The sequence below is a fragment of the Amia ocellicauda genome, chromosome 12 (assembly GCF_036373705.1).
Source record: "Amia ocellicauda isolate fAmiCal2 chromosome 12, fAmiCal2.hap1, whole genome shotgun sequence".
Classification (NCBI taxonomy): domain Eukaryota; kingdom Metazoa; phylum Chordata; class Actinopteri; order Amiiformes; family Amiidae; genus Amia; species Amia ocellicauda.
In genome coordinates, this window is record NC_089861.1 from 6,979,701 (window position 1) to 6,991,755 (window position 12,055).

Here is a 12,055-nt window from a genome sequence, read left to right on the forward strand (position 1 = left end):
TTTTAAATCCATTCTCGGTGGTTTCTATTTTGGGAAAATGAGAATTGTGCATTGTACCTCACAGACATCAAACTAAAGGATACACATCTATCTGTGTGTACAGTCTATTATTTAAGAACTCTAACATGTAACAAACACTAAGCTGAAGGAGAAGTTAACTGGGCAGAACCGGATGAGAATAATTAGCAGTGAAAACACTGTTCACTCGACAACTGTCATGACTTTCAAAATGAAAATGAATGGGGACAACACTGCCTACTGCACAAGCAAACTTCAGAAAAACAAACAATGGAATTTTGTTTTATGAGATAGTTTCATATGAAGTTTTTGCTGTTAAAAAGCAATAACTATAAAAGTCTACTTTAATTATGTTACTAATGCAATATCTTTGTGGTTGAAGGGAGGTTTTCAGTTCATTAAAATACAACATATAAGCCACAGACATGTTGCAATTGCATTTGTGGGAAGAGGAAACAGGAGCCTTGAAACAACTATTTAAATATCAGAATGTTATTCTGACTTGAGGCTGGTTGATGTGGAATAAAATGTTATTTAAGAGCAGGCCACTCCAACCATGAAAATGAAACTAATGAATGCAACTGTCCAAACCACAAAAGAACATTGTGATTTCCCTCTGACTGCACTTATAATAATAATAATATATGGTTGTAGATGTTGACTCACAGTATATTATAGCCATCCTGTACCCTGATTAACAATGTGCTTAGAATAGCTTTTCATTTACTTTATCCTGCTCAGATTAGTGTTGAAAAAATTAAAATAAAGGAATAACGCCCATGTAACAGGAATCTAATATAAAGTAAATTAGATTAATGTAAAGTAAGACATGCAATGCCATTTTGGTTGCATCTGCACTCTCTGTAAAAGGCTGAAAAAACAGCATGCACAGCTCTGCACAGGAATTCAGATCAACACATGCAGGGATTAGAGGGAAACTGAAGAACAGCAGGCAGATGAAAGTCAAAGTTCTTTTATTTAAAAAACAAAACACCTACGATTACATGCCATGTTTGGTGAACTGGCTTTTTCAAAACAGCTCGAGATTGTAAAGGTGTTTATTTGTGTACAGCTTTAATTCAGTTGAGAGTGGCACAAAATGATCCCTTGTTCATGACCCAAAGGATGGAATTTCCACAACTGCCTTTCCCTGAACACCTCTGTATGATCTGTACCATCACATTAGCTCATTATTATCCTTTCGCTGGTACAATATAAAAAGCACTTTGAATCAAGGCCATCGACAACAGGATTATTCCTCCCTGACCAGGTGTATATAACAGGAACTCGGCTGCCATCAAGACAGCTTTTTTCAAATGCATATCCTGCTAATGCATAAAATTGTGTCTATTGTCTTAGATTAAGAAATCGAATGACACACTTTTCAGTCACTTGAATGGAAGTTCTAGCTGCACTGTAGAAAGGAGATTAGCTACGCCCCTGTCCTGTACAAAATCGTTAGAAAGATGATGGGATATAAAACAGAGAACGTATAAGAATGATGTGCTACAAAATACATTCAGAAAAGGTTCTCAAATGTCTCCCAATACAAAGGCCAGTGGCACGACTGAAAAAGCAGAAAGATATAAACATCACAAACACGTCAATTATAAACGGAAACGCAGTCCTGCTGAAAACTGCATAACACTCCAGGTGTCAACAGACTCTTCGGTCTTATCTTCATTGCACCTTGACCATCACTATTAACCAGCTACAATTAAAAAAATGCTTAAAAACAGAACCCTAAAGCTTAATGGACCCAGTCAGCTTCCCTTTCTTAATCTTGTTTTAATTCATCATCAGTGGGAAAAGTACAGTTCCTTGGTCAACATGGAAACGATGGAAGGGATCTGCTTCTTCGCATCATAGCCGGGGATGTTGGAGGCCGACTCGAATTCCAGTGCCACCTTGTGGTTGACCCTCGTCAGGATGTGCATGAGCTCCAGCTCCTTGTGGTACTTCTCCAGCATCTCCACCAGGGACTGAATGAACCAGGAGCCGTTCATTGTGTTTCTCCAGGAGTAGTAACCTTTAATGACAAACAGGGCAGGCTGTAGGAGAGCACATTCCCAGACCATTCAAGAAATAAATTGATACATCTCTCTCTCAGTCTTTTCATGTCATTTAGCTGCCTTCGATTTCCCTGCAGCAGAACGGTTCAGTCCTGGCCCTGGTGTTTTCTACCATTTAGTCTGTTTAGGCTTGCTGAACCTTTTAATGAATGTGTTTGCTTGATTAAACCTGTCATGGATGGGGTTGGAAAATCAACATTACCGTGATTGGTGTATTAGTCCAATGCTCATTTATCTGGCACTAAACATGTCTATGCCAAGATTGTTTCACTGAGTCATTCATTGGAAACCCATAAGGATTAAGATAGCTAAGCTGCAACAATTTGGCAACCATACACCTAAAGCAAGGTCTTTCTGACTGAACTGAATGCAGAAAACCGTTAAAAGGATCCCATTATGAAAATTCATTCCCAAGGTTAGGTCTTCAAAGTATAATTTAAAACTATCAAGTCATGCATTCAGATAAGTTAGTTATGTAGTGTAACAGGTTACAAGTACAGGTTAGACAAGAACAAGTTTTACTGTGCAGAGTAAACAGCAACCAGCCACCGGATTGTTAAACAAACTAAAACAATTAAAGACCTGGAGGAGTGTAGAAGAGATGGATCCGACACTGAATGTGTAGACTGACTTGTGACAGATAATTCAGCCTGGTTTCCAGAACTCAAGTGGGAGAGCAATGCACTATAATTGTTACAGTGTAACACCAGCAACTTTAGACTCTCCATATCTGGATTTTTAACAGGTTTTAACTTACCTGCAATTTGTTTTCAAAACGGCTCAAATTGTGACTTCACTGCAGAAACTCTCAAGAACAAACCTTGGCAGAGGTATAATGAGCCCTCCCTCATGTAAACAGATTATCTTTGCTTTTCTGCTGTAGTAACGGATTGCTTACCTGGGGCTGTAGAGTACGCGTACAAGAAGTCCGCCTCCACTGGGATCCTCTCCGTTGAGCCAGCGTCTGAACTGTCGGCCTCAATCCCTGCATCCAGTCCAGTGCCTCTGCAGGCCTGGTCAGTGCACACAGTCATGAACAAAGCACAGTTACAGGGAGATCAGCAAGATTTGCTGCGTCATTTGCTGCATAAATATCACCTAGTCAGTCACTAGGGAATGGCTGCTAGCTACCTTGTTCCCCACATCACATGTAATACAAACACAGTATCAAACAGATGTGTTTAAACACATCTTAGAAATCGACAAGGTATCAAAACTGTTATGAAACAAAGAATAGTACTTCCAGGAGGCTGAAATAATACAGTCTGTCACTAATCTGGACAAAACTAATGTAACACAACTGACAATCATCCTTGCAAGCACCATACATACATTATTATTCAGGGAGGTCAAAGTAGTTTCTTATTCTTATCCAAACATCTGGATTGTTACTATAGAAAGAATAATTAGTTAGCAGTATGATTAACAAATAGCTAAATGTAGTGAGAAGGATCATCAATATGGGAAAGTACAAGGATATACAGTGAGGGGAAAAAAGTATTTGATCCCCTGCTGATTTTGTACGTTTGCCCACTGACAAAGAAATGATCAGTCTATAATTTTAATGGTAGGTGTATTTTAACAGTGAGAGACAGAATAACAACAAAAAAATCCAGAAAAACGCATTTCAAAAAAGTGATGAATTGATTTGCATGTTAATGAGGGAAATAAGTATTTGACCCCTTCGACTTAGTACTTGTTGGCAATCACAGAGGTCAGACGTTTCTTGTAGTTGGCCACCAGGTTTGCACACATCTCAGGAGGGATTTTGTCCCACTCCTCTTTGCAGATCCTCTCCAAGTCATTATGTTTTTGAGGGGGATTTTTGGCAACTCGAACCTTCAGCTCCCTCCACAGATTTTCTATGGGATTAAGGTCTGGAGACTGGCTAGGCCACTCCAGGACCTTAATGTGCTTCTTCTTGAGCCACTCCTTTGTTGCCTTGGCTGTATGTTTTGGGTCATTGTCATGCTGGAATACCCATCCACGACCCATTTTCAATGCCCTGGCTGAGGGAAGGAGGTTCTCACCCAAGATTTGACGGTACATGGCCCCGTCCATCGTCCCTTTGATGCGGTGCAGTTGTCCTGTCCCCTTAGCAGAAAAACACCCCCAAAGCATAATGTTTCCACCTCCATGTTTGACGGTGGGGATGGTGTTCTTGGGGTCATTCCTCCTCCTCCAAACACGGCGAGTTGAGTTGATGCCAAAGAGCTCGATTTTGGTGTCATCTGACCACAACACTTTCACCCAGTTCTCCTCTGAATCATTCAGATGTTCATTGGCAAACTTCAGACGGGCCTGTACATGTGCTTTCTTGAGCAGGGGGACCTTGCGGGCGCTGCAGGATTTCAGTCCTTCACGGCGTAGTGTGTTACCAATTGTTTTCTTGGTGACTATGGTCCCAGCTGCCTTGAGATCATTAACAAGATCCTCCCGTGTAGTTCTGGGCTGATTCCTCACCGTTCTCATGATCATTGAAACTCCACGAGGTGAGATCTTGCATGGAGCCCCAGACCGAGGGAGACTGACAGTTATTTTGTGTTTCTTCCATTTGCGAATAATCTCACCAACTGTTGTCACCTTCTCACCAAGCTGCTTGGCGATGGTCTTGTAGCCCATTCCAGCCTTGTGTAGGTCTACAATCTTGTCCCTGACATCCTTGGACAGCTCTTTGGTCTTGGCCATGGTGGAGAGTTTGGAATCTGATTGATTGATTGCTTCTGTGAACAGGTGTCTTTTATACAGGTAACGAGAGGAGATTAGGAGCACTCCCTTTAAGAGAGTGCTCCTAATCTCAGCTCGTTACCTGTATAAAAGACACCTGGGAGTCAGAAATCTTGCTGATTGATAGGGGATCAAATACTTATTTCCCTCATTAACATGCAAATCAATTTATAATTTTTTGAAATGCGTTTTTCTGGATTTTTTTGTTGTTATTCTGTCTCTCACTGTGAAAATACACCTAACATTAAAATGATAGACTGATCATTTCTTTGTCAGTGGGCAAACGTACAAAATCAGCAGGGGATCAAATACTTTTTTCCCCTCACTGTACTTTATTGACTCTTTAGTGACTCAACTGTTTTTCCTGCTGGATAACAGGTACAAACCAGGATGTCTACACAGACTACTGATTGTGCAGTTGTGATCAATCGTTATAAAATGGTCGGTAGTAATAATTCCTACAGTTAGAGCACACTCCTCCGGGTCTGACAGGAGGCCTTCCGGTACCTGGATGAAGAAGAGCTTGGGTTTGCCGACCAGCGTCTTGCAGTGGTCTCCCCTGAAGTAGCCGGTTAGCCCCTTTAAGGGCATGCTGCCGTCTGTGCCGAACAGCACCCCCTCATCCCCGTGGCTCAGCAGCACACACACGAAGGACGCTGCGTTGCTGTGGTCATCGCTGGCAACTGCAGGACACCACAATGGCAATGGATGGAAAGTGTAAGATGACCGTGCAGTAGGCCAGTGAATACCATTGTACTGGCATTCAACATGCGTTTGTGCACATAGACAAAATCCCCTCCGAGTGTTCCCATTCATTTATTTTTTTATGAAGAACTGTCCTCAACAATTGCAGTATCATTGCAGTCATTGTTTTGAATGTCAGAAACATGAGTCACTTTTCACATGAATTCCTCAAAATTATGTTTCCTTCAGATTTAAAAATGAACCTGAAGGTGGTCAGGAGCATAATAATGCATGTTCAAAGCTTATGATGATATCATAGGCAGTTCTTTAGCCATTGATAATTTTTTGTAATGTAAAAAAGTATGCATTTAAGTGACTCTTAGTTAAGCACTGTAGTCTGACATGACCACATGATCTCAAACCAAATACAGTCACATCAGATTAATTTCTTAGGCAGGCAGAACGATCACACAGGCACTCTTTATTCAAAACGGTTTAAGACATAAAACCAAGCCTTCAATGTAAACACATTAAGTCCTTAAGTAAGAAGAATGATCTAGTGTGAGAAGACTCCATTTCTGTTTGCCTTAATAGGAAATAAGAACCAGAGGGGGAGAAAAATGCTTGATGTTTGTTTCAGGCTTGCCAAAATGATGACTAGAGAAAAATTATTAAAGGGCAACTGCAGTGAAAAGTAATAAAAGACCAGAAAGTTGGAAAAACAGCGAGTAAATACATTTGGCATGTGTGCATTGCCATCAGGTCACACTTAAGGCTGTACTTTCAAATTATTTGATCCACAGTGAAGAATGCAGACTGGCATCTCTTGGCCTGTGCCGGAGACCAGTAGGGTTGCCGAGAAGATTTCTGTGCCCTGCTTCTACCTCGCCGCCATCATCGCTCACAGAGATACATAAATGTGGGTAATCGTCACAGAAGGGTTGCTACAAATGGAAGTCTACATAACCAGCTTCACTTTCTGACGTCGTTATATGTGTAATTTCTGTTAAAACACAAAATGTTTACCAAACAAAGCCCGTTTATAAACTTATCTAAATGGTAAACATGCTAGCAGTATGATAAACAATTAGCTAAAAGTAGTGAAAAGGATCATCAATATGGGAAAGATATACAACAATATGAAATCATGTCAGTCTCTATATGAGAACGTCCTTTTGGAGTTAATGGATAGCTGACTATTCACAATTCTACGAATGTGTAGATTCCTTTCAAATTACTCTGAACAGAATACAATAGACATTATATATAAAACAGTTCAGATCACTACAGTTTCCCTTTAATAGACTAGAAGTCATCTAAAAGAGCGATTCGAATTTAGAAATGAACGGTGGGCTGAAATACGTCTGGAAGATCTGAAATGTTTGTAATTTCAAAATACACCAGTATTTGTTTCGCCACCAGCGTTCCCAGAGAACAGTTTAACTGATGCACAGTCTGTCAGACTATTGAATACAATGGACACTTGATTAAAGTGTTATGGACATCACTTTGTTGACCTCTGTATCAGTGCACGTAACTAGTAGTTGTAGAATGACTCATTTAAATTATTACAGTACTGCAACAGGCTGTGAGGTGAGGCTATATTGGCGTGGCTTGGGGGACTGGAATATGGGCTACAAAGTCCAGTTGAACATAAATGCAACGCCCTGGCAATAAATGATCCTAGTTATTTATTTGCAGCGGTTCAGATTGTTATTCTTTTGCAAGCATACAGGCACTTACTGGACACAGTGTGCCAGAGGATCTAAACAATAGGGCTGCAGAACTATTCAGTTCCAAACAATGGAAGAAAAAAAATGTTGAAGTGAAGAGACTACCACAGTAGATGTTTTAATAGAGGCTGATTCAGTGTTTGTACATCACTTCAATGAAGAGAAAATGCAAGTACAGATGTAAACAAGACATATTCAAGCCGGATGCCATTGCCGTGTTATCCGTAGTGCATCAGTACTGTAATGACATTTTGACCTGCTGCACTATGTACTCATTTGTGGAGCTTCAAAATGTATAACCATTTACCAAGCACTGCAGCATTAGGACTAAATATTGCTACATTATCAAAATCGATAACTAACCCATCATTAGCAATACTACATGTAAGCCACAAACCTCTCTCTTGCCAAGTGATACTTGTGTCACCAAACATACAACTTAATTTAAGATAATAATGAAAAGCCTTTTTCAAATAAATGTGCAGCCTTTAAAGTCTGAAGCACTTTTGTCAGGTTAGGTGGGATGTTTAAATGCATATCTCAATGGCAAAAGGTGAACACTGACCTTTCTTCAAGGTCTTTGAAATCTGGTCACATGTCTGGTCATTGTAAACCGTTGTCTTATAGCCCAGCTTTTTAAACGCTTTCATCATATTCCCAGCATCCACATCAGTTCCATTGCGGATATTCATCCCTAAGAAGAATGCACAAAAAGAAAAACACCAGTCAAGCATTTTCCCTCTGACGCCCATTATAAACATTATAAAAAGTAAAGTAAATATAAAAAGTAATTTAGTAAGAAGACATCCTATTTTAGAAACTAAGCTAAGCAAGGAGCCTAACACTGCACACACACAAAATAAATATCCAAGGCCATACAGTGCTGTATCAGATATCAGACTCTGGGAATATACCATGTGTTGTTTGTGGTTCAGAATGGATATTTGGTAGATTAGTATTAAGAAAACATCACAAAGGACAGAAACTGGTTTAAACAACTGACAAAGCTTAAATGTAACATTTGATTAATTCGGTCATATTAATACATCAGAAAGAAATGTCAGTCATTCACTGGAAGCATTTGAGTCACTTTAAATTATTCTAATATGTTTTGATAGTGTTTTACATTATCTGATAAAAGTGAGAATCAGTTTTGTAAATCCATTAATTAATTAACTGGATCACAAATCAGAAAACCAGGCCCTAGCTGTTTTGTTGGGTTTTTAAGTATGCAAATATGAAACACCATTGACTATTAATGTACACTTGTTTATAGCATTGAACGTCAAGCCCTATTCGTCTGTCTTGAGTTTTTGTTGTTGTATGATAACACTTGAGTTTACAACCCAGCATGGAACAAGAACATTATTACACTTAAAAAGCTGTCAGTCAGTATGGTGTATACAATTTGTTATACAAATACCAAAAACTATGTAATTTTTCTAACTGAAACAGCACAGCACCATACCCGTCTTCTTGTCAAAGTTTTTGTTGTTAATGATGATGCACTGGCCGATGCTTGGATAGTTCATGCTGTATCTATAGGAATGTGACCCATGTGGTTTTGCATCCATTTGCAACGCTCCATCACTGGATTGTTGATTTGATCTAATGGGAGTAAGTGGAAAAACATCTACTATTAAAATGCATTCCTTCAGTATATTTGTTTTAGAGTATTGCTACACTTTTAAAGAAAAAATTATTGCTCACTACATTTTACTCCAAACGCAAGTTAATTAAAACAAAGGAAAAATAATCATTCATGATCTCTTGAGCTTCATACTGTAGGACTGCAGGTGTTGACCTGAGAGCCTCACACAGGTTTTTGCATGGAGTACATCCCCATCATATAGGCTATAGTGTTGACGTTTTCGCTTCCCTCTGGAAAAGTCGTCCAGCATTGAAAAAGTCACAATGATCCGATACCTTTAATGCCAATAGCACATTACTGATAAAACAAGTACCAAAGAGGACCAATATACATATTTATTTCCTGAAACAAATTTCAATTAAATACTCTTGCAGCCAAGAGAGCAGCATTGCAGAAGCTGATGTTTGTAAAATGGTTTCGATAGACTTTTTAATTACTTTGGGTCAGAACTCTTTTGAGGAGTATCAGTGTTTCAGCAGGCCAACAGCATTAACAATAATGAAGAAACAAAGCCAAATCACCTTACCCTTGGTTGTTAACAGGCTTAGCATCCGCAGCATCCCCACCTGAGCCAGCCACCTTTTTGGCGTCCGTAACGTCTGACATTATATCTATAACAAACAAAAGCAATTGATGTGAACCTCCTTTCAGCCAACACTAAGCCTGTGTTCGAGAGGCGGTGGAGACAGCCTGCACATGTCTCCGCATCTTTAGTTGCCAACGCATGGCACAGCCTATAGGAGCTGCACAGACTGGGTGATGTCACTGTCTGTCAGGAGCAGGCAGCAACATGACTCCCCGTGTAGACTGAGGGGTTATCACTTAACACACTGTGGCAGCTCCCTGCGTGACACAGAAATTAGGTCACAAGATTGGTTTCATATCCAAGTACAAAACAATATTGAAAGGTTATTGAAATATACAAAAGGAATTCACCACTACAGCTTATGACTTGACGAATCAACTTTATTCAGACCGTTTGCCAAATTCTCAAGATTAAATGGTTATAATCACGTGGTAAAATGCATCTGCTGACATATGAAACAGTTACAGACAGTCAACTCATCTCCTATTCCTTACTAATTTAATAGGGCTGTTTATTTTATTTATTTATTTTTGGGTGTTAAGGAGATTTAATTTTTCGTCTTTTGAATTCAGAGATTTTTCACATTAGGAAGATAATACAAACCTCTGAGTTTGAAATGCTGTATATGGAAAACCAATCCATTACAATGACTAAAAATGAAAAATTTATCAAAATGGAATTTAAGTACATAAGAGGGGGAATGCATACACAGTATTAAACACAAGACAAGCATTACAGAACTCTTGTATTAATAACTATTTTAATAATCACCAAGCCTCCCTTTTAGTAACTTAAGGAGACCATATTGATCAGTGGGACAATTTGAGACCAAACAGGGTTTTAGGTTTTCCATTAAATTGAAAGACATTAACATGTAGGGCCTCAGTTATTCCACATTTCCCAAGACAGATACTGATGTGTAATTACAGTACAAGACAAACAAGGTAATCAATTCACCTGATCAGCATTCCTCATGTAATCAGGCCAAATGATTTTCTGATTTTGATCTTTGAAATATCTGCAACTGGTCACACTAAATTAGGTGCATAGTGCTCACTGGGTTTGATATCCAAGTTTTTCAAAACAGGAGGTGAAAGCAATAAATAGTACATTTCGATTTTATAGGCTAATAAAGGAGTGAGCGCACTTTAAAACAAAGATACATGCTGCCCTGCATGGTTTCATCATTCTCCTCAATGCTGATTTAATATGCACTAAGGGTTTCTGACTAGCACACACAGGGTAACAGTCACATGACCCACCCACACTATAACTGCAATACAAATTATTCAAGCAGGACATGAATAATTTAACTCATTATGTGCTAACAACTGACAAATGATCGCAGGACTCAAATTTGAATTTAAAATCAATTAAAATAGGTATTTACTTAAATAGCTTAACATATTGTTTTTCCTCTGTATTGTTTCTCTTACATATTACATCAACTTATATGTTGTACTCTATGGTATGTGCTTAAGTGTACAGCTAGCTGCTCAACTACAAGAGCAGAAAATAAAAAGCATGTTGGTTCTGGTTGTTGTTTTGATAACTAGATGGTTCATTTCAAATATCCCAATTTTGCAAAGCACCAGGTTATTCACCTCATACTGATCTACAGATACATTACAATTATCAACAGAGCAACAGTCTTACCAGTTAGGACGAGTTGCATCATGGTGTCACCTGTACTAGTCTTATACAATTGTATTAAAAATTAAGAATAACCTACATGGGTATCAATAGAGAAAGGATTTGCACAACTTCAGATCACATAAGTTATACAGGAACAGACTGCTGGTCATTGGTTGTAGCTATCTGGGGAACCTGTCTGTGTATGTTGCAGCTTGCAAATAATGATTTGGCTTTCTAAGTCTCGTTTTCATACACTGATATGTATTTGAGCTATGGTTTCTCCTCTAGCAGAGCTCCTAATGTGTGTTTTTCAAGAATAGTAACGTAATGTGCGTGTTAGCAGAAGTGAAACACGTTCAAAGTGCTGTGCCACAGTGTACTTCCTGGAAGAAAGAGAAAGTACCTGAATCATCCGGCCGAGAGGTCAACCCAACACAAGGAAACTCGTCGTTAAATCAATAACCACACACATTTCTGATCTTGCTTTGTGAAATACTATCAAACGGTTGTGTCCATCACTGGAAATAACTGTGCACACCTTTCTAATAACGAAAGAAGACATGCCATATATTGGGTACACCACACTAACCACATCTAAACCGAAAATGGAAAACAAGATTAGTCTCCAACCTCAAATACATTATTTCTGACTATTTTCAGTAAGTTTAAACTAGGAACATCAAGTGACTCCACTCCATTTACACACCACACCACAGCAAGCGAGGAAAACACATGCGATATCCTGTGCCAGTAGTGCGTGAACAAAGACTGAGTACTTACTACGACGCTGCTCCGTTCAGACGTGTCGAGCTGCTGTGTTTTTCAGCTCACTTGTACAAGTCCAGCCTGTGAGTAAACTCCCCCTCATGTGAAACAAAAGACCGTCGTCCACACGATGCTCAAAGGCTTGTTTACGCCAGAGTCCTGCCCTGCGCCTTGACGTCACCAC

At 39.2% G+C, this 12,055-nt stretch overlaps 1 protein-coding gene across 1 annotated transcript; it reads right to left on the reverse strand.

Moving 5' to 3' along the window:
• Window positions 1-975: 975 nt before the first annotated feature.
• LOC136764289 (caspase-3) lies at window positions 976-12,030 on the reverse strand. Its single transcript, XM_066718189.1, has 7 exons — window positions 11,887-12,030; window positions 9,412-9,496; window positions 8,703-8,842; window positions 7,800-7,928; window positions 5,325-5,500; window positions 2,989-3,103; window positions 976-2,047 (listed from the first exon to the last, which is right to left on the reverse strand). The coding sequence occupies exons 2-7, from the start codon at window positions 9,489-9,491 to the stop codon at window positions 1,818-1,820; spliced, it is 870 nt and encodes a 289-aa protein (XP_066574286.1). The 5' UTR covers window positions 9,492-9,496; window positions 11,887-12,030; the 3' UTR covers window positions 976-1,817.
• Window positions 12,031-12,055: the final 25 nt, after the last annotated feature.

Bases quoted from the DNA above. Each gene is read 5' to 3' on its own strand.
- LOC136764289 (XM_066718189.1), bottom strand. From the start codon at position 9,491: ATGTCAGACGTTACGGACGCCAAAAAGGTGGCTGGCTCAGGTGGGGAT. The intron at 5,501-7,799 runs GTCAGTGTTCAC...GGTGTCCTGCAG, and splicing joins TTCAAAGACCTTGAAGAAAG to TTGCCAGCGATGACCACAGC. The intron at 3,104-5,324 runs GTACCGGAAGGC...TGCACTGACCAG, and splicing joins CCAAGCTCTTCTTCATCCAG to GCCTGCAGAGGCACTGGACT.